Source organism: Myotis myotis, unplaced genomic scaffold, assembly GCF_014108235.1.
Source record: "Myotis myotis isolate mMyoMyo1 unplaced genomic scaffold, mMyoMyo1.p scaffold_m19_p_4, whole genome shotgun sequence".
NCBI lineage: Eukaryota > Metazoa > Chordata > Mammalia > Chiroptera > Vespertilionidae > Myotis > Myotis myotis.
In genome coordinates this window covers 130,255,778-130,277,482 of record NW_023416346.1, presented here as the reverse complement: position 1 = coordinate 130,277,482, position 21,705 = coordinate 130,255,778, and the positions used below count along the sequence as shown (strand labels likewise).

The 21,705-nt window shown below is 55.4% G+C and overlaps 1 protein-coding gene across 1 annotated transcript; it reads right to left on the bottom strand.

Annotated features, from left to right (window-relative positions):
* Positions 1-3,965: 3,965 nt before the first annotated feature.
* On the bottom strand, positions 3,966-17,543 carry GPR143 (G protein-coupled receptor 143). The gene is made up of 9 exons (XM_036304898.1): positions 17,230-17,543; positions 15,075-15,184; positions 13,868-13,962; positions 12,310-12,402; positions 11,402-11,511; positions 9,779-9,887; positions 6,585-6,702; positions 5,264-5,507; positions 3,966-4,600 (listed from the first exon to the last, which is right to left on the bottom strand). Exons 1-9 carry the CDS (start codon positions 17,495-17,497, stop codon positions 4,506-4,508), a joined length of 1,242 nt encoding a protein of 413 aa, XP_036160791.1. The 5' UTR covers positions 17,498-17,543; the 3' UTR covers positions 3,966-4,505.
* Positions 17,544-21,705: the final 4,162 nt, after the last annotated feature.

Below are 21,705 nucleotides of genomic sequence, written 5' to 3'. Positions count from 1 at the left end.
ATATTACCTTGTCCTCTACTCACTCTGTCCATGTGGGTGTATAAAGTCCACCCTGAAAAATCCAGCCCTCCGGCTGCGCTGCCTTCGCATTGTAAACTAGTCTCCTAGTCTCCGGATGGAGTCATAGTCACTGAGACACTAACATAAGTCAGGCCCGTATGAGGCTTGGCAATGACCTCCCCAAGTCCATCCTCTGGCCCCTCTCAGGAAACATTTCCGCTCACTGCCTCTGCCCTTAGGAAGCAGCACCTCCTCCGCTAGCCTCCCTCCTCCCCGTGATCAGGTCAGTCCCTCCAGAGTGGACCACGCCCTGACCCAGTGGTCGGCAAACCGCGGCTCGCGAGCCACATGCGGCTCTTTGGCCCCTTGAGTGTGGCTCTTCCACAAAATACCGACTTCTGCGCATGGGCCACGAAGTTTCAATCGCACTGTACGTGTGCGCCCACACGTGGTATTTTGTGGAAGAGCCACACTCAAGGGGCCAAAGAGCCGCATGTGGCTCGCGAGCCACGGTTTGCCGACCACGGCCCTGACCACAGTGACTGGCTCAGCAATGAAAAAAGGATCCAAGCTGAATGAGTCATACTCCTTCAGAGGCTTTTCTGCTTAAGGTGCAGACAAAGATGGTTTCCTGGGAAGGTTTGTCTCAGTCCACTGGGGTCCCAGCCTGGTGGGGAATCTAGGATTGGAAGCCTAGATTCTGACCCCATGGAGACAGCCTGAAAGCAGATGGAGGCAGAGCCCAGAAGACACGAACTGAGCGACCTGAACCCAGGCGCATGCAGCTGGACCGGAAGCTAACCACCCACCCCCTGGTCTTCCTGAGATAAACCGAGACATCCCTCTGTTGCAAGTTGGCAAATTTCCGTTCCTTGAAACTGCAAGAATGACAAGCACGAGAGGAGATAGAGACGAAGGACTTTTCTGAGTGTGGTGGATGCCTGGGCTGCTCTGCTTTTCTGTGGTCACATGGGGCCCAACCACATAGCCAGCAATGGGAACGGGACCCTGGCTCTACTCCATGGGTCTAAGACAGTGGTCGGCAAACTGCGGCCCCCTGAGTGTGGCTCTTCCACAAAATACCACGTGCGGGCGCGCACATACAGGGCGATTGAAACTTCATGGCCACACTCAAGGGGCCAAAGAGCCGCATGTGGCTCGCGAGCCGCAGTTTGCCGACCACTGGTCTAAGATATGAACAGGCTCTCTCTCCTCCTTGAGACTTGCTTACAATAAACTAGCCATGAACCTCAGCCTGATACCAACCTGCAGTTTCTGCCCTGGTAACTTGTTCTCCTCAGCTCTCTCCCACTCTTGAAACAAAGTCTGAAAGCACTCACGATAAAGCTTCTCCCTGTAAAACATAATAACAAGCACTGTCACACTTCATGTCGCTAAGATGAACGTCAGCACCTTTTAAACAAACCTCATGGGACACAATCATACCATAGACCAATGGGTCTCAGCCTTCTGGCCCTTTAATCCAGTTCCTCATGTTGTGACCCAACCAGAAAATTATTTTCGTTGCTACTTCCTGTCATGTTACTACTGTTATGAATTGTCATGTAAATATCTGATCTGCAGGATGATCTTAGGCGACCCCTGTGAAAGGGGCGTTCGACCGCCAAAGGGGTCGCGACCCACAGGTTGAGAACCGCTGCCATAGAGGGAAGGGGAGAAGAAGGGAGTAAGGAACTGAAGTCTTTGAATGGAAAACAGGAAAATGAAGTGCTTTCCTGTCTTTCAAGATTGTTTCTCCCTAACTGGCTGGGAGGGAGGCTAACTCCTACATGCCTTGGCTCTTGAAAACTAAGGAAGATATATTTGTAATATAAATTTTTCTGAAAACTGCATTATATATACAAAATGTTTTGATAATTTTTTTCTTACAAAATAACCTATAGTCTGAGCTATAGACAAATAGGATCATTGGACAGAGCATACCCATTTATCCTATAACATTTCCAAACGGGAACAGTTTACTTTTTACTCGCTTTGGCACAACAGATATTTTTTTTTAAATCTATTTTATTGATTTATTACAGAGAGGAAGGGAGAGGGATAGAGAGTTAGAAACATCGATGGGAGAAACATCGATCAGCTGCCTCCTGCACACCGCCTACTGGGGATGTGCCCGCAGCCGTGATATAGAAATAATGGAGTTTTTTGCTTTGAAAAAAAAATTGAGCCAAATACACTTTTCAATAGAGACTTCACCAAATAGAAAATGGCAGTGATGCTCTTAAGTGACTTGTCCCCACAAACACTAAGAAGTGACGCAAAGGTCCTGCCCCTGACGACCAGAATCAAACCTGGGACCCTTTAGTCCTCAGGCCGATGCTCCATCCACTGAGCCAAACTGGTTAGGGTGGCAAAACAAATACTTTGTGCACATGAAGAATAAACCCAGTTCAGGAAATTTAAAAGTTATTTACAATATAACATTAACTTTCTCTACATAAGTGAATATAGCTAAATAGTATGCTACATTGATCTTTTGTTCAGTTAGCACATTATATATCTACTAGTGGCCCGGTGCATAAAATTCATACACATTAAAAGGGAATTTATTAGAGGAAATATTTTAATATTGCTGTTCGCCCTTTCTCTATAATAGAAGTGTCCAGCCAGCCCCACCCTCATTGGGTGACACCAACACCCGGCCGGCCCCACCCCTGTCAAGCCCCGCCAAGCGGGGGATGCAGCCTCACGTCCCAGCACAGAGTTGGGGGCGTGGCCTCAGGTCCCTCGCCCGGGCCTGGTCCCACGCAGCCTCAGGTCCCTGCTGATCAACGTTACAGTGTGATGACCATTTGCATATTAAGCTTTTATTATGATGATAATAGAAGTGTAATATGTTAATTAGACCAGACATTCTTCCAGGCGACCTTCTGAACGAAGCTGGGGCTGCAAGGGAAGCCCAGGTCCCAGGTGCCAGAGGGAAGCCGGTGCAGGCAGCCTGGGGAAGGCAGGCCTACTCTTGCACGAATTTTGTGCATCGGCCTCTAGTATATATATGTAACAGGAGGAGCAGAGTTCAGAATGGTGGTGGAGATCAAAGGAGGCCTGAGTGTAGGCAGTCTCGGACCCCAATGTAGCTGGCGGCAGTATAAATCCACTGGAGGATGATGTTATAATTAAGTCAGTAACCCAAACAGGCAGCCCAAATGGGAAGACAAAAACAACCCCCAAATGAAAGAACAAGAGAATTCTCCAGAAGAGATAAATTAAATGGAGATAAGAAATTTATCTGACCCTAACCAATTTGGCTCAGTGGATAGAGAGTAGGCTTGCAGACTGAAGGGTCCCAGGTTTGATTCCGGTCAAGGGCATGTACCTCAGTTGTGGGCACATCCCCAGTATGGGGTGTGCAGGAGGCAGCTGATCGATGTTTCTCTCTCATCGATGTTTCTATCCCTTCCCCTTCCTCTCTGTAGAAAATCCATAAAATGTTTTTTAAAAAGAAATTTATCTGATACAGAGTTCAGAATAATAATGGTAAAGATCTCCAACAGCATGAACCACCAAAACACTGGGTTTCTGATCAAACCTGCCTCTTCTGAGCCCTCTTGTAATGCACAGAGAACATGCAGTCCAACACAGACCAAAGGCTGAATTCCTGATAGGAGCCGTCTCTTTGGCACCCTCCTGTGGTGAACGAAGGACATGCAGCCCCATGTGAGGACCAGAGGCTAAATTCCTGATGGGAGCTGTCTCTTCTGCGCCCTCTTGTGGTGCATGAAGAACAGGCAGCCCCACGTTGGGAGCAAAGGCTGAATTCCTGATGTGAGCTGCCTCTTCTGCGCCCTCTGGTGGTGCATGAAGAACATGCAGCGCAGCCCATCCACATGCCCTGCACCTCAGCTGCTTCTCCACTTGGCTGCCCTTCTGGCATCATCAGTAACTTTACCCAAGAGCATTTGCTAGAAGTGCTGTTCAGAAGGAACCCAAGCCAGACTGGGAGCCTGGTTTCAATGACTTTATTAACTTTCCCAGGGACTTGGACGTGGCATTACAGTACAGCGTGTACAGAAGCTGCTGAGCATTTGGTCTGGAACAGTGATATTTAACCTTTTCATCTTGTGGCACATAAAATTCGGTGGCGACCCCCAAAAATATATATTTTGCCCATCTGACAAAGAAAATAGCCATACTTTTGATTCAATGACACCCGACGGCTATTGTGTTCGCTGTTGTCATTTTTTTAATTTGACAAACTAAGGGAAAGGGGTGGCGCCCCTGACTAAACAGCCAGGTATTGCGTGTTGTACATATTCCTGTGGCGCAGAGGTCGGAAGTCACTGGCCTACAAGGCACTCTTCCATTCCCAAGGGCACGCACGTCGCTTCTCTTTTCACAAAGAGGACCCTCGGGAAGATGCTCTGACATGGTGATGAGAGTGAGCCTGGGGGGAGGGACACCTTGACAAAGGCGCTGGGAAGGTGAGAACACTTCTGAGGAACAAGGGCTGTAGAGCGGAGGATGGGGGGTAGGCCCTTTCTCTCTCACAGGTCTCCCTGGATTTTGGGAACACCTTCAACCTCGTTCGCCTGGCGGGACCCGCTTGCAATATGGATTTCGATTGTGCTGGCATCAGACCCTGGAGGGGAAAAGAGAGAAGGCTGTGATGGTGTCGTGTCCTGGGAGGCGTTGCATGAGCTTCAGCAACGTGTTCGTGGACGAGATCACAGTGAGTGTGGTGGCTGCCTGGCCGCCTGCGCTCAACTCCAGGAGGTGCCCCACGAGAGGGAGACCCCCTTCTGTCAAACTCAGACACCTCCGAGTGGTCCTTTCGTGGATGATGCCACGTGGTTTGGGGGGAGAGCAGTGGGTTATCAGTAGAATGAAAGCAAAGGTCTTGCCCTAGCCAGTTTGGCTCAGTGGATAGAGCATTGGCCTGTGGACTGAAGGGTCCCAGGTCTGATTCCGGTCAAGGGCACATGTCTAGGTTGTGGGCTCGATCCCCAGTAGGGAGCGTGCAGGAGGCAGCCGACCCATGATTCTCTCATCATTGGTGTTTCTCTCTCTCCCTCCCCCTTCCTCTCTGAAATCAGAAATATATATTTTTAAATGCTGAAAGGAGAGGCAGATGAGGAACTACAAGACTGGCATCAGTATGGGGCACTGTGACGTTCCATGTACACCCCGACGGGCGTGAGGGAGGTGACAGGCACCACCTCCATCCCACCTCACCTTGGTTGCTGACGGGCCTTGGGGGAGCCCTGGACCCCGCAGCTCGCCCGCCTCGCAGCCGGGGCCTCACCTCCAGACAGCATGCTCAGGGCCTCGTCCGACGTGTGCCGGCCCACACGTGCCACCTTCCTGGAAGCGGGGCTGTCACCGGGCGCGCAGGGGCCCTGGTGGGCGGGGCAGGCCCGCTCGGCGGCCGAGCTGGTCATGGGCTCCCACTCGATCTCCTTCCTGGGAGACTGCAAGTCCAGGCGGCATCCGGTCCAGCCGTAGAAGGCCAGCGACAACAGGAACCCTTGGGCGGGATTCAGTATGCCCTGGAGGGGACAGGGAGACCCTGGTGAGGTGAGCGCGGGCAGCAGGCGGCGCGCCCCCTGCTGGCCTCGCCTGGAGTGGCCGAGCGGGTTGATGTCGCAGACTCCTGAGGCCACCGCGGGCAGGGAACCGGTCCTCACTTCTGTGCGGTACCCACACAAGAGCTGAGCCAAGGCACCAAGCCACTGCCAGGCACAGCCCGGAGGAGGCAGGAGCGCTGGTCTTGCTTTCAAGTCCTTGCCAATCAGATTTCCTCCGATTTTGAAGCGCCATCAAAATCAATTCTGTATAGGACAAAGTGTATTTTTCCACCGAGAGCTCCTGTTTATATTTTTTAAAGTATTTTTATGGATTTCAGAGAGGAAGGAAGAGAGAGAGAGAGAGAGAGAGAGAGAGAGAGAGAGCCAGAAATATCAATGATGAGAAAGAATCCTCAGTTGGTTGCCTCTTGCATGCCCCACACTGGGGATCAAGCCTGCAACCTGGGCATGTGCCCTGACCAGGAATCCAATCGTGACCTCCCGGTTCATAGGTTGATGCTCAACCCCTGAGCCACAGGCCCGGCCCGTGTTTGTGTCTTTATTATAAACGCAATCTAACGGAAGCGGGGGGGGGGGGGGGGTACCCATGTGCTTCCACCTGACCATCCCGTGTATTTCTAGCCAATATATTTTGATGTGTGTTATTATGTAGCTGTATTTAGTATAATTTTTTATGTTTATATATATATTTTTAATCCTTAACAGAGGATATTTTTTCCATTGATTTCCAGAGAGAGCGGAAGGAAAAAAAACATCGACATGAGAGAGACACACTGAGCCAAACCGGCCAGGGCTACATTTATAATCTTTTAAAACGTATTTTTACATTCATTTCAGAGAGAGGAAGAGAGAGAGAAACATCGATAAGAGAGAAACAGAGACAGGCTGCCTCCTGCACGCCCCTCCTGGGCATGTGCCCTGGGCGGGAATGGAACCCGCATCTTTCGGTGCAGGGATGACGCTCAACCAACCGAGTCACATGGGCCAGGGCTGGGCTTTATTTTGCAAGAGGAAAATTTAAAATCAGGATTGACCTACCATAATAAACCACGTGGTCTTGGCCGCATTTCTGACATATTTCAAAGCGCCTCCGTTGATGTCCGGTTGCATCTCCAGATAGAAGAGAAGGCTTTCATTGATGATGTTCGACAACCAACTGTGAGAAAGACAATGGCCCGCCCGCCCGGGGAGGACATCAGCCGCAGAGGGCGAGCTCACGCACTGGGGGCAGGGGGCGCATCTCCCCAGAGCTCACGGTCCTCCGGGGGTGGCCGCAAGCACTGCCCCCCCATCAGAATTTGACAGAAGACCCACAGCTGCTTCCCCGTCCCATGCAGAGACAGACAAACCCTCCATCAACCCCAAAGTTGGTCTTCGTTCGAAGCGTGGCATATGGTTTGGACCAAGATCAAAGCAAACCTTATCTGACATTTATGTTCAGATGTTTTATTTGTTTGTTTGTTTGTTTGTTTTAATCCTCACCCGAGGATATTTTTCCATTGATTTTCAGAGAGAGTGGAAGAGAGAGGAAAGACAGAGACAAGCATCCAGCACGAGCCCCGACCAGGGCCTGGGCCAAGGAGGAGCCTGCAACCCAGGTACATGCCCTTGACCGGAATGGAACCTGGGGCCCATTGGTCCACAGGCCGACGCTCTATCCACTGGGCCACAAGGGCTAGGGCTGATGTCCGAATGTTTTGATGTGATTGTTGGGAGGCAGTGAGACGGGCAAGGCCAGCTCATGAGGCTTTAAGAGAAATAATGACGCCTCCCCTCGCAGTGCCCGAGCCTCCTGGCATCACATGAGTGGCCACGCCCACAAAGGCAGGCCCGCCTGGGACACGTTGCTTTGCGGCAACTAAGGGTTTTCTTTTCTTTTTTCACTTTACCCCCACCTAGTGGGCACTTTTATGTACTGCGAAGTGGGAGAGAAAAATGCTCTACTTGTTTTGAGTCTGAAGGTAGAGGAGGCCACTGCGGGTGGAGAGCGGCCCCTGGTGGTGCCCCTGTTATCTGTGTTCTTATCTCCGGCCCAGAGCTCCTTGGAGAAGAGCTCCCTGAGGAGGTGACTGTTGTGCCCAGATTTCAAGATTCCCAAGGGCCCACCAGGGAGCCAGCGAGTCCGATGCAAAAGCAAAGAGTCCTTCATTTCAAGCTAGCTTGAGCTCCCCGTCCACCACACTCACCGACACAACGGCAAGCCAAGTGGCCGAGAGAGAAAACTCTGTGTGGAGAGAGGTTTTATAGGGGGTTGGGGTAAGGGGAGGAGAAAGGACTGTGGGCCCTGCCGATTGGCCAGGCGCAAGTCGGTGTCTTGTTACACAGGATGTGGTCATATCTATGGCGACTTCCCTTGATTGTCATTGGTTAGTTTAAAGAAGTCCTGGGTGTGGCTAGCAGAGGCTTGGCTTCCGGGAAGAAGCCTTGCTGAGCACATGGCCAAGGTAAGATGGAGAGCATAGCCCTTACCCTGGGGCAAGATGGAGGGCATAGCCCTTACCCTGGGGCAAGATGGAGGGCGTAGCCCTTACCCTGGGGCAAGGTGGAGGGTGTAGTCCTCGCCCTTTCATTCCCCCCTTTGTCTTGGAACTTCCGGCTCAATCATGAGACGGACTGCATTTCTATTTCACCATTGCTACAGACCCGTAGTGGGCACACAGAACTATCAACTGAACTATCCCTATACGCTTAACAAATGGTCCGGTGGAAGGGAAAGAAACCATTTTAGATTTAACAACTTCTATTGAAATAGGATTTTTCTTCTTAAAATTCCTCCATGGCTATCAAAAAGCCAAATCAAGATTAATTTATCCTGATGTTTGCATAAACACAACAAGAATGGTAACTGACTACCTTTGCTGGAATTTCATGGTTGAACCTTAATGTGTCCCGTAGGGCCAGGAAGCCAAGCCATCCAGATGCCATCAGGCCTGCCTGCAGTATCTGCTGAGTTAGGTGAATCAGTTTTCTGATTGTAACCTGCTGCCGTGCATGGGGCACAAGTCTATTTCTCTCTCTCTCTCTCTCTTTTTTAAAAATACATTTTTATTGATTTCAGAGAGTAAGGGAGAGGGAGAGAGAGAAACATCAATGATGAGAGAGAATCATGGATCGGCTGCCTCCTGCACACCCCCTATGAGGGATCAAGCCCACAACCCAGGCATGTGCCCTTGACCAGAATCAAACCCGTGACTCTTCAGTCCACAGGCTGATGCGCTATCCACTGGGCAACACCAGTCAGGGCAACACAGGTCTATTTCAAAGAGTCCACGTTGGGCAGAAGGCCTGCGGGGGGGAAACTGAGGAGAGAGAAATTGCTCTCTACCCTTCTGGCCTGAGCTCTGACGCATCCCACCAAAGCTGTGCCCTCGCCCTTGGAGCTTCTTAGATACTGGCAGCTGGTGCCAAGACTGACACGAGTGGGTGGACTGAGAAGGCAGGGCCAATGCTGTGTTTCCATGGTAACCTGGCAGGGGGCACCCGGATGCTGGGGCTGGGATTGTGAAGCCGGGGTTGTGTTCTAAGGGCTTCCTGTCCCATCTCCGTGGATCTGACTCTTTGCAGACGCTGAGGGGCTGTGGACTTGCCTTCTGTCCTGTGTGCATTTCCTCGAAGGGCCGCTAGCCCAGAGCCAAAGGTTTCCTCTCCAAAGACTCCTCCCTTGGGCCCTGGCTGGTGTGACTCAGTGGATAGAGGGGCGGCCTGAAGACTGAAGGGTCCAGGATTTGTTCTGGTCAAGAGCATATGCCTAGCCCTAGCCAGTTTTGCTCAATGGGTAGAGCATCGCCCTGCGGACTGAAGGATCCCGGGTTTAATTCCTGGCAAGGGCACACGCCCAGGTTGCAGGCTCGATCCCCAGTGGGGGGCGTGCAGGAGGCTGCCGGTCCATGATTCTCTCTCATCAGTGATGTTTCAGTCTCTCTCTCCCTCTCCCTTCCTCTCTGAAATCAATAAAAAAAAAATTTTAAAAAAGAGCATATGCCTGGGTTTCCGGCTCCTCCCCAGTAGGGGGCGCGCAGGAGGCAGCCAATCAATGATTCTCTCTCATCATTGGTGTTTCTATCTCTCTCCCTCTCCTTTCCTCTCTGAAATCAATAAAAAAATACATACATACATATACATATAAAGACTCCTTCCTCTAGAACTCTCAGGTCCCTCGTGGACAAGCAAATTGCCCAGGGGCCTGCATGTCCCTTCCCAGTGGCAAGTACAAGGAGCAGAAGACAGGTTACCAGACAACGACAACCAGCATGATCTTGAAGAATCGGGTCTTGATCATGGCTCCCATCCGCCTCTCCTTCTCCGTGTAGACGCCTTGTCTCCCTTTTAGTAGCGAGGCCACTGTGGAGAGAGGGCATGCGCGACGCTCAGGACGAGCAGGGGGCCCTGGAGCAGAGCCCAATGGTAACATCTTACGCGACCTGGTGACCTCCGTCTCAGCGCTGATGAAACCGGACTTGAGTTTTACTAGTTCAGGAGCTACGTTTTAAAGATTTACATTTTCTGTGATAACAATGAGCCCTAGCTGGCATTGCTCAGTGGACAGAGCGTTGGTCCACGGGTCACAGGTTCAATTCCTGGCCAAGGGCACGTACCTGGGTTGCAAGTTCTATCCCAGGCCCTGGTCAGGGCGCGTGTGGGAGGCAACCAGTGAATGTGTTTCTCTCACCTCTGTGGGGAGCGGCTGCAGTGTTCGGACAGGTTCATGCCTCGGACCAAGGAGATGGCACAGTCCTCTCATGGGCACGTGCAAGTCCCAGCTTGGAGGGCAGGGCCTTCCCAGCACAATTACAGCCAACAGCTGTAGTTGTGAGCTTGAACCTATGGTCCGAACACGTGGCCCACGTGCCTGAGTGACGTGGGCTTGATAGAGTTCAGGTGCATGTAGTTGAGTAGGGTCGGAAGCCACGAGAATGTTGTAAACATCTTGACCACGCCCTGACTTTGCCTCGTGGCATCTGCTGTAAAATAAAAACTCGGCTTGTAGTCCGTGGCGCTGGCGCTAGCTCTCCACCAGAGAGGACAGCGTCCCACCCAGACGCAGCTTTCTTCTCTTGTCTGTCTTTTCTCCATCCTTCACCGCCCCCTCTCAGGCTCACCGAACCTGGCTGAGCTGGCTGGCACATAAGGCGCCCTGGGGCTGAGCATGCCATGGCCGTGCCGGCTCGCCACACACATCCATGTTTCTCCCCCTCTCTCTCCCTTCCAGTCTCTCTGGAGATCAAATGGAAAATATCTTCCGGTGAGGATTTTAAAAACACATTTCAAGTTCTCCATCATGGCCGCCCTGGTCCTCACTCTGTGGGTGAGATTCCCGTGGGGAGGCGGAGCCGTGGGGAGGGGATGGGCGGGGGGGATGAAGCCCCAGCCCCAGCCCCAGCCCAAGCCCAGATGCCTTCCCAGTGCGTCCTGCTGACCATGGCCACTCTCAGCCGGCCTTGCGCCACAGGACTCATCTCCTGTGCTCTGCCTCCTGCCTCCTGCCTCCTGCCTCCTGCTCGGCTGAGACCAGACGGGGGCCAAGTGCATTTTAGGAGGAAGCAGGCCCTCGGGCCCTCACCCCCTCCCTTCTGCTCCGGCCTCCCTCCAGTTTCCCAGCTGCTCCGTCTCCAGGCCACAGCGGGGTGGGCGGGAAGCCGGCAGGTGCTGCCTGGAGGGGACGCTGGCCAAGGACGCGTGCAGCCATGGCCACAGCGGCTTGCTCCCTGGTGTACACAGCTGCTCACTGCCCCCCTATATCCTGCTTCTGTCTCAGAGGACGATGGGTGAGGCCAGCGCCCCGGATCATTCCAGAAGGACAGCATGTGTCACGATCCGGACCCCAGGCCACCACGTGGGCGCTGCCCTGTCCTTACCTGCCGTCACCGTCTTGCCGAACAGGATGGGGTTGGCCAGCAGGACGAGCAGCAGCGGCAGGTAGGCGCTGATGTAGTGCGGGATGGCGTGCTCCAAGCCCCGCTCGCACCTGCCGGAGGGGGGGCCCCCCGAGTTATTCCGGGACGCCGCTCAGCTGGGAACGAGGCAGGAAGGCCAGAGGGGAGATACCGGATTCCTTCCGCCTCTGCCCCCAGGAAACTTGACAGCAGCGCAGGCTGGGGGACTGCAGAGTCGCTGGCAAGGAGGTGGATCGGGCCGCCGGGGCTGCCTGCTGGGGCCTCCGCAGTTCCCCCCGGAAACGGAGAGAATGGAAAGGACCCGGGTGGTGGATTCCTCCCCCCACCCCCCAGTCTCTGCTCACGGGAAAATCGCACAGTCCCCGGGGACAAGGCCGCTCAGGGAGCCGGCCAGTGGATGCCGCCGGTTCTTAAGGTTCATGGGAGCCATCATTCTGTGGCTCTTCCCAGGGAGAGGGACGGGGTTCCCGTTGGCTCGGGGACACCTGTGGCGTGCTGGGTGCCACACAGCTGTGCTCCCACGGGAGGAGCTCACCAGGGGAGAGATGCATATGGCAGAGGGAAATGGCAGAGGCGGGAGAAGTGAAGGCCAAGGGGAGAGGACTGCTCAGGCCCAAGGAGGAAGGGGAGAAGCAGGTGGGAGGGGGAAGAGCAGGTAGAGGGGGAAGAGCAGGTGGAGGGGGAGAAGCAGGGGGAGGGGGAGGGGCAGGTGGGAGGGGGTGCGGGAGGTGAGGGGGGAGAGCTGGTGGCTGGGAAGGAGGAGTGACAGGAAGGCTAAGCCTCTTGTGTTGGAGGAGCCAGAGGGGGTCGCGGCGGAGACGCAGAGCACCGGGTGGGGAAGTGGTGCCGTCTTTCCGCGGCTGCCTTACCTGGACAGGGACGGGTGGTAGAGCATGAGCACCCCCTCGGCGCTGAGCAGCACGGCCAGGCCCCAGGCCATGAGGTGGTAGAGCAGGATGATGCTAGGAGAGGAGAGAGCCGCCTCAGCTGCGCAGCCAGGGAGGCCCAGCGGCGCCGGCCACGCCCGCGCTCCCCACTCGGGCAAGGAGTGGCCTTAGTTGGCCCCTCGGCTGTTCTTTTTACTGGGGTGGAGTTCATAAAACAGAACCATTTTACCCTGGCCGGTTGCTCAGTGGTTGGAGCATCGGCCCACGGACCGAAGGGTCCCGAGTTCGATTCCGGTCAAGGGTACGTACCTCGGTTGCAGGCTCCTCCCCGGCCTGAGCCCTGGTTAGGGTGCCTGCAGGAGGCAGCCCATCGGTGTGTTTCTCTCACATCAATGTTTCTCTGTCTTTCCCTCGCTCTTCCACTTTTTAGAGAGAGTGGAAGAGCTGCTTTGTGTAGCTGAGGAAAAGGCCTACCTTTATTCTTTTATGTCGATATCCAGTTGTCTGAGCCAGGGTGAGGATTCCCACACAAAACAAACCAAACCAACCAACGCCACAGTGAGCTAGCACTGCGCACACCAGGAGGGCTGACACTCTCAAAGCCACACACATGCACAGAAAGTAACACGTGTCGTTAGCACAGACGCGGGAACGCAGAGCCAGCGCTCCCAGCTGCTGAGAAAGCACCTCGCGGAAAGCAGCGCAGCAGCTCCTTACGCGGTTATACTCAGGGACGCGATGGCCCGGGGCTTCCGCCCGGAGCTCCCACCCTGGGATGAGCGGAAAACGCGCGTCCTCACAAGCACTTGCGTCCACATGTCACTGCAGCTCTATTCCTAATCGCCGCACAATGGCACCCCCTCCATGCCCATCAGTGATAAACGGATAAAGTGCCCACGGCCCTGCAGTGGAATATTACTCAGCAACGAACAGGAATGAAGCGCTGATAGATGCTACAGCGTGGACACACCTTGGAAATGTTATGCGAAGTTTAAGAAGCCGACACAAAAGGTTGTATAGCGTATGATTCCATTTATGAGAAACGTCCAGAACAGGCAGATCTAGGCACAGAGAGTAGATTAGCAGCTGTGGGGGGCTGAGGAGAGGGGAGAATGGACGGACAGTGACTACTAACCAGCACAGACATTGGGGGGGGGCGGGGGGTTAAAGCGTCATAAACTAGATGATGGTGATGGCGGCACAATTCCGGGAATTCACTACAAGACAATGGGTCTTGTTGTTAATCCTCATCCGAGGATATTTTCCCACTGATTTTCAGAGAGAGTGGAAGGGAGGAGGAGAGACACAGACAGAGAAACACTGATGTGAGAGAGACACATCCACGGGTTGCCTCCTGCACGCACCACTCCTCCCGCACTGGACCAGGGATCGGCCTGCAACCGAGGTGGGTGTCAGGCTCAAAGGGGAGGGGCTGTCCTCGGTGAGGCTGCAGGTGTCTGTCTGGCGATGAGACCTGGCTAAATGGCGGCACACCTTTCCCGGGGCCAGGGCACCAGAGCGGCCCCCCTCCTCCGCCTACCTCAGTCCCGACGACCTCCGGATCACCAGGTAGGCGTCCACCGCGTAGCAGAACAGCCACCAGAAGCAGGTGCTGTAGAGCAGCTGGATCCACACCTGTGGGCGGGAAGGTGGCCATCAGGGCCCCAGGGCCCGGGCGCCAGGCTGCCCCAAGCCAGAGATGACCCTCGCCGCCCTCTGTCGTCAGGAGGCGCACAGGGCAGCCTGGGACACACTGGGCAGGCCTGGAAACCAGGGCGGTGTGGCGGGGACAGCTGTGCGCCTCTGTCCGGGTCTGCTCAGCGCCTGCCCCGCGAGCCCTGAGGGTTCAGCTGTGGGGCGTAGACCGCCCGAGGGCTCATAGGGTCTCCGGGCCAGAAGCGCTTTTGCTGAGAACGAAGGGGTGTGGGCAGGACAGGCAGAAGGGCCTTCTCATGGGAGACGAGGCTCCGGGGATGCAGTGGGCAGCCATGGAGGGGGCGGGGCTGACAATTCTCTACAAATGGAGGGTCCAGGCAGCCTCCGTGGGCCGAGATCGCTCACTGGACGTTATCTTGGTGGACCATGTGTATTTAAATATATATATATTTCATTAGGCAAAATGCAGCCAATAACTCAGTAGCTTTCTTTCTTCTTCTTCTCTCTCTCTCTCTCTCTCTCTCTCTCTCTCTCTCTCTCTCTCCCTCCCTCTCCCTCTCCCTCCCTCCCCCCCCCCTCCCTCCCTCCCTTTCTTTCTCTCTTTCTCTCTCTCTCTCCCTTTCAGCCAGCTGGTTCTGACTGTGGCTCTGCCTAAGGCAGTGGTTCTCAACCTTCTGGCCCTTTAAATACAGTTCCTCATGCTGTGACCCAACCATAAAATGATTTTCGTTGCTACTTCATCACTGTCATGTTGTTACTGTGATGAATCGTCATGTAAATATCTGATATGCAGGATGGTCTTAGGCGACCCCTGTGAAAGGGTCGTTCGACCGCCAAAGGGGTCGCGACCCACAGGTTGAAAACCGCTGGCCTAAGGTAAGGCTTGCAGGACTGTATGCACATGCGCTGAGGGGGAGGGAGGGAGAAGCCACATTAAAATCACAGAGGTCGACAACCCAGGGCCCCTGGTCATCAGTTCTGGGGAGGGAGTTAGGTCTGAGGGTTGGGGGGGGGGGGGGAGACTCTTTGAGGACCAGGGCACATCAGGAGCTCAGCCAGAGAGGAGGGGCGAACAGAGGGCGAGCACTCACCGCACTCCCCACGCAGAAGGCAGCAGGCCAGATGTCCGTCCCGTTCCCCACATTCATGGTCTGAACAAAATCAGGGAATCCTAGCCACACTGCCGCCCGGACCATGACACCTGGGCGGGAATTGGAGGCGAGAATGAGCCCATTTTTTACCCGATCCTGATGTGGATCTAAAGCTGAGTTGTTGCTCTGTGATGGATGGATGGATGGATGGATGGATGGACGGATGGATGGACAGATTGATTCGCAGATGGGACAGAAAGGGAGAGAGAAAGAAGGGAGGAGAAAGAGAGGGAAGTAACGCCCATGTTGATGTGCACACAGAGTAACTGCGATGGTGGCAAAGCCATCCCGGCATGCCTGTCTAACAAACCACCATCAGCCATAGCGTGTTCCTGTATTTTGTGTTTACTTGGCATTAAGAAGTGATTATGGAAATAGCAAATCAGTTACTTCTCGGCTATATATATATATAATATATTTTCATTGATTTCAGAGAGGAAGGGAGAGGAAGAGAGACAGAAACATCAGTGATGAAGGAGAATCATTGATTGGCTGCCTCCTGCATGCTCCCCTACTGGGGATCAAGCCTGCAACCAGGGCATGTGCCCTTGACCAGAATGGAACCCGGACCCTTCAGTCCACAGGCTGCTCTATCCATTGAGTGACACCATCTCGGGCTTGGCTATAATTTTAATGTCCGTGTTAACTCTTATTCATACAGAAAAGAGTGTTAGAGCACACTGTTGAAGTTTAGGAAGAAACTTGCTGCATCCTCTTACAACTGCACTGAAGAATCTCACAAATTCGCTGTTGACCACTTCCTTCCGACACTTATTATTTGTCAGTCTTTATTCCCATTAGACCCAATACGGAATCCTCCTCAAACACTACACGTACTTCAAGTGTAGGTCGAGGTTCCTGTATGTTCCCTCTGCAACCGAGGTACGTGCCCTTGACCGAAATCAAACCCGGGACCCTTCAATCCTCCCGCGACACTCTATCCACTGAGCCACACTGGCTAAGGCCCTTGGCCATAACTCTTAGGGACCGTCTTGTTTCGCGGATCCTCTAGTCCTCCTGTCCGGTCCCCAGGGAACCGGTTCTCCCTTTGTGCTCCTGAGCTCGCAGATGCCCTGCCCGCTGCAGGCCACGCTTTTACCCAGGCAGCAACCAGATCCCCCCCCCCCCCCCGCGGGCCACGCGCCCTCACCCAGGCACCAACCAGATCCCCCCCGCGGGCCACGCGCTCTCACCCAGGCAGCAACCAGATCCCCCCCCCCGCGGGCCACGCGCCCTCACCCAGGCAGCAACCAGATCCCCCCCGCGGGCTGCGCGCCCTCACCCAGGCACCAACCAGATCCCACCCGCTGGCCACGCGCCCTCACCCAGGCACCAACCAGATCCCACTCGCGGGCCACGCGCCCTCACCCAGGCACCAACCAGATCCCCCCCGCGGGCCGCGCGCCCTCACCCAGGCACCAACCAGATCCCCCCCGCGGGCCGCGCGCCCTCACCCAGGCACCAACCAGATCCCACTCGCGGGCCACGCGCCCTCACCCAGGCACCAACCAGATCCCCCCCGCGGGCCGCGCGCCCTCACCCAGGCACCAACCAGATCCCCCCCGCGGGCCACGCGCCCTCACCCAGGCACCAACCAGATCCCCCCCGCGGGCTGCGCGCCCTCACCCAGGCACCAACCAGGTCCCACTCGCGGGCCACGCGCCCTCACCCAGGCACCAACCAGATCCCCCCCGCGGGCTGCGCGCCCTCACCCAGGCACCAACCAGATCCCACTCGCGGGCCACGCGCCCTCACCCAGGCACCAACCAGAGCCCCCCCGCGGGCTGCGCGCCCTCACCCAGGCACCAACCAGATCCCCCCCGCGGGCTGCGCGCCCTCACCCAGGCACCAACCAGATCCCCCCCGCGGGCCGCGCGCCCTCACCCAGGCACCAACCAGATCCCCCCCGCGGGCTGCGCGCCCTCACCCAGGCACCAACCAGATCCCACTCGCGGGCAGCGCGCCCTCACCCAGGCACCAACCAGATCCCACTCGCGGGCAGCGCGCCCTCACCCAGGCACCAACCAGATCCCCCCCGCGGGCCGCGCGCCCTCACTGTGCCCGGACCAGGGCCACCCTGGGGCCGCGCCCTCACCCAGGCAGCCGAGCACGTCGCAGGCGACAGCGGCGCGCAGGATTCGGGTGGACGCGGGGGCGCGAGCCGGAGCCCGCGGGGAGGTGAGGGACCCCGCGGGGGCCGCGGGCCGGCGCCCGGGCAGCAGCTGCAGGAGGCCGAGCGCCAGGCGGAGCGCGCCGCTGCCCAGGCACAGCGCGTTGAAGGCCCGCGGCTGGAAGCCCAGCACGAGCTGCGTGGCGGCGTCCCGCGTGGGGCAGCAGAAGGTCCCGAGGCGCGGGGAGGCCATGTCGGTGCTGAAGCCGCGGCCCAGGTCTGCCGGGACCCGCGGGCCGCCTGGGTCATGTGCGCCGGCCGGGCGGGGGGCATCATGTGCTCTGGGCTCCCCCCACTACCCCCCGCCCGTCTGGAGTTTGCAGAAAAGGCGCGGGCGCGGCGGGGGCCCTGCGGCCTCTGCGAGGCCACGAGGCCTCACGAGGGCGATGCTGGATCCGGAGGGGGTGGGGGAGGGGCGCCAGAGGTCGGGGGTCAGCCTTCTCCCCTTTCACCAAGCCTCCCAGGGGCTGGATTCTGCGGAATCGAGGCCCCCAAACTCCATCTCCTCTTAACTGATCTGCCAGAAAAGCCCGCCTCTCTCCAGCCTGATCTCTCCTGAGGGGGCTCTGCCGTTTCCAATCAGAAGGTTTACAGGCACCACACGACCAGGAACGGGGACTGGTGTGGGCTGCGCGAAAACAATGCTTTATCATCGCTACACTCCCCTCCCTCGAGGAAACAGGCCCACAGAAGCAGCGTTTGCATTTAAAATCAACAAATGAACCTTAAAGAAAGGGAGACTGGGCCTAACCACACACACACACACTCTCTCTCTCTCTCTCTCTCTCTCTCTCTCTCCCTTTCTCCCCCTCCCCCTATCAAATCTGTTCCATTTATTACTCAGCTCAGCGGTGTAGGTTCGCTTTTGACATTTGAAAGGAACTTCCAAGAGTAATTCTGTTTAGAAAAGAATGTTATTCAAGTGTATCCAGACTTTCTTAACTGCTATAATTGCCTGCATGGTTCACTATACATTGAAAATCACGCTTGCCGAAACCGGTTTGGCTCAGTGGATAGAGCGTCAGCCTGCGGACTGAAGGGTCCCGGGTTTGATTCCGGTCAAGGGCATGTAACCTGGTTGCGGGCACATCCCCAGTGGGGGATGTGCAGGAGGCAGCTGATCGATGTTTCTCTCTCATGGATGTTTCTAACTCTCTGTCTCTCTCCCTTCCTCTCTGTAAAAAATCAATAAAATATATTTAAAAAAAAAAATCACGCTTGATTCTAGAGCAGTGGTTCTCAACCTTGGCTGCACATTAGAATCACCTGGGAATCTTTTTAAAATCCTGATTTCTGGGCCTCATCCTTTGGAAATTCTGTTTCTTTGTTATGGGGTGGGGCCACATTAGTAACAAAGAAATAGAATTTCCGGAGGATGAGGCCCAGAAATCAGGATTTTAAAAAGATTCCCAGGTGATTCTCATGTGCAGCCAAGATTGAGAACCACTGTTCTAGACAGACAAAAGTTTCAAAATTATATCAGTACTAATAATAAGCATCCTAGAGTGAAGCTTAAAAAGGAAATAGCTCTTTATGGTTGAAAATGAAAGAGCTGCTTCCAGGTTATGGCTCTACTAACCCAAGCTTTGTTTAAAAACAAAACCCAGCCCGGCCCCCGCAGGCTCAGTGGTTGAGTATCGACCTATGAACCAGGAGGTCAGGGTTCCATCTCCAGTAGGGGGCGTGCAGGAGGCAGCTGATCCATGTTTCTCTCACATCGCTCTTTCTCTCTCTCTCCCTCCCCCTCTCCCTTCCTCTTGGAAATCAATAAAAACAAAACACAAACGCCTCTACTGTATTTCTCATCATCAGTAAACCCAGTAGGTCCATCGGCAGCCCCGAAGCCCTCTCCCCGCAGTCAGTGGGCGGCTCTCTAGGTTTCTTCCCATCCACCTAGGCAAGGTGTCAACACTTGACCACAGACGCTGAGGGTGCCCTCCCACCCCGGCTCACCCACAGTGCCACCCACAGTGCCACCCCAGCTTTGCAGTTTGAGGCGCTGAGGCAGAGTCTGGGCTCAGCGCCTGCGCCTCCATCCTGGAGACCAGGGGACCCGGCTTCCTGTCCCCGGGGACGGCAGACAGGCCCGCGCTGCCAGATGGGAAGCAGAGCCCCGAACAAAAGGCCGCCACTTCAAAAGGGCCCGCCCGGCACTGGCACTGCGAGCCGCAGCTGCTCTCACAGAGGCCGGAACAGACTGACGTTGGCAAGCCTGAACCGCTCCTCCCTGGGACACGCTTGCGCAGACCGTGGGAAACCCCAGGGAATGCTCGCCAACGCCTGGCCTGAGCCAGCGCGCAGCCTGCTGGCTGCTTTGGACGGTGCGGCTCCTCCCCCTTCGCCCTGGGAAAGCAGCCGCCGCTTCTGCCGGGAGCCCGTGGGATGGGCTTTGAACCGTGAAAAGGGAACGGGAGCCTCTGTGTGTCGCCCTCACGCGGAGGGTTCGGGCGGCCGATCCTTGCAGAGGCGTCTCTGCATCGCAGTCCCTGCCTTGTGCCCGAGCTGCACACACCCCTCTGCCTCCCCGTGCCACGCCGTGTGCCCTGCGCGGCTGTGGTGCCCAGTGTTCAAGGGAGCGGACACCAGGCGATCCCTGGTCAGGATCACCTTGGGAGGAAACTTACCAACGGGCAGGATCGGCTAGGGGCCTATGCTACCGATGGGCCTCGGAGCCGACCTGCGCAAGGAGGGATAGCAGACTACATTTCTTTCTGTTTTTTAAAGAGACATGCTTTATTTGTTATTTTTAAAAAATATATTTTATTGATTTTTTACAGAGAGGAAGGGAGAGGGATAGAGAGTTAGAAACATCGATGAGAGAAACATCGATCAGCTGCCTCCTATACACCCCTACTGGGGATGTGCCCGCAACCCGGGCATGTGTCCTCAACCGGAATCGAACCTGGGACCCTTCAGTCTGCAGGCCAATGCTCTATCCACTGAGCCAAACCGGCCAGGGCCAGACTACATTTCTGAACTGTCCAACAAGTAAGAGGCAACTTGAAATTAGCCCGAAAAAAAAAACTATGACAGAAACATGTTTGTGAGACAGTGAAATAATACGCAAAAAGGTAAACAGGTGAAGTGCACAGGCATACACAGGTGGACACATCCGGAAGTACCGCACAGGTCAACAATACAAGATGACACTGCAGCCCGGCCGGTGTGGCTCAGTGGTTGAGCTTCAACCTATGAAGCAGGTCACAGCTCAATTCCCGGTCAGGGCACAGGCCTGGGTTGTGGGCTCGATCCCCAGTAGGGGGCGTGCGGGAGGCAGCTGATCCATGATTCTCTCTCATCATGGATGTTTCTCCCTCTCCCTTCCTCTCTGACATCTATTTAAAAAATAGATGCTGACAAATGGATCAACATCCGCCTGAGCCAAAGAGCATTCTAAATGCAAATGCCCAGTGAGGGGTGCAGGCCTGAGGCTGGCAGTGGTGAGTAACATCCTTCGGCTGGGGAAACCCCCGGGGAACGAGGAAAGTCTGGGACTAACTTGGGACCGAAGTCAGGATGCTGGGAGGAAAAGGAAGCACGTGCAAGAGGAAGAAGCCAGATAAGGACCCGCGGAGACAAACAAAGCGACTTGTGCTGAGAAAGAAAGCACTTCCGGACAATGTTCTGGAAGAAGCCGGAGGAAGGCTCCCGGGGTGGAGATGAGAGGAGAGCCCAGGGCTCTGAGAAAGCAACGGCCACTCGGGCTCTTGGCACCTGAAGCAGTTCAACGCCTCCAACGGGCCCATCGAATCACAGTCGGCCCCACCTCAGAACACACCGTTTCCAACGCTTTCTCCCCAAAGCCAACTGGCCAGTCGCTGAGTAAATAAAGCTCAAGCAGAAGGCGAACCTGGGTGTGCCGGACAGGGATTCAGTCTTTTTAAAATTTTTTTATTTTTATGGATTACAGAGAGGAAGGGAGAGGGAGAGAGGACAGAAACATCAATGATGAGAGAGAGTCATTGATCAGCTGCCTCCTGCACGCCCCAGACTGGGGATCGAGTCCACAACCCAGGCACATGCCCTTGGCCGGAATTGAACCCAGGACCCTTCGGTCCGCAGGCTGATGCTCTATCCACTGAGCCACACCAGCCAGGGCAGAGATTCGGTCTTCATCACAGCTTCACTTGCTGGGACACAGCCATCAGGACCTGAGGAAACCTTCGTTTGGAAGTTTCCAGAGAAAGCCAGTAGGGGTGGAGGAGTGTGGCCGGGGAGGGGACCAAGCATGCCTTTGGTTCCCTTGATCCCGTGAACTGGGCAAACGCTAGGGGTCCGCTACATAGCTTGCAGTCGGCACACAGGGCTGCGCATCTTCTGGCCTTGAGTCCTTTCTCTGCACGCCTGGGGAATTCAGTAGCAAACATTCTCCGGGATGAATGGGCCTGGAATCCAGGCTTA

Coding starts and splice junctions, on each gene's coding strand:
- GPR143 (XM_036304898.1), bottom strand. CDS start 17,497: ATGGCCTCCCCGCGCCTCGGGACCTTCTGCTGCCCCACGCGGGACGCC. Junction 12,403..13,867: donor CGGAGGTCGTCGGGACTGAG/GTAGGCGGAGGA, acceptor CTCCTCTCCTAG/CATCATCCTGCTCTACCACC. Junction 5,508..6,584: donor AGACCACGTGGTTTATTATG/GTAGGTCAATCC, acceptor TGTCCCCTCCAG/GGCATACTGAATCCCGCCCA.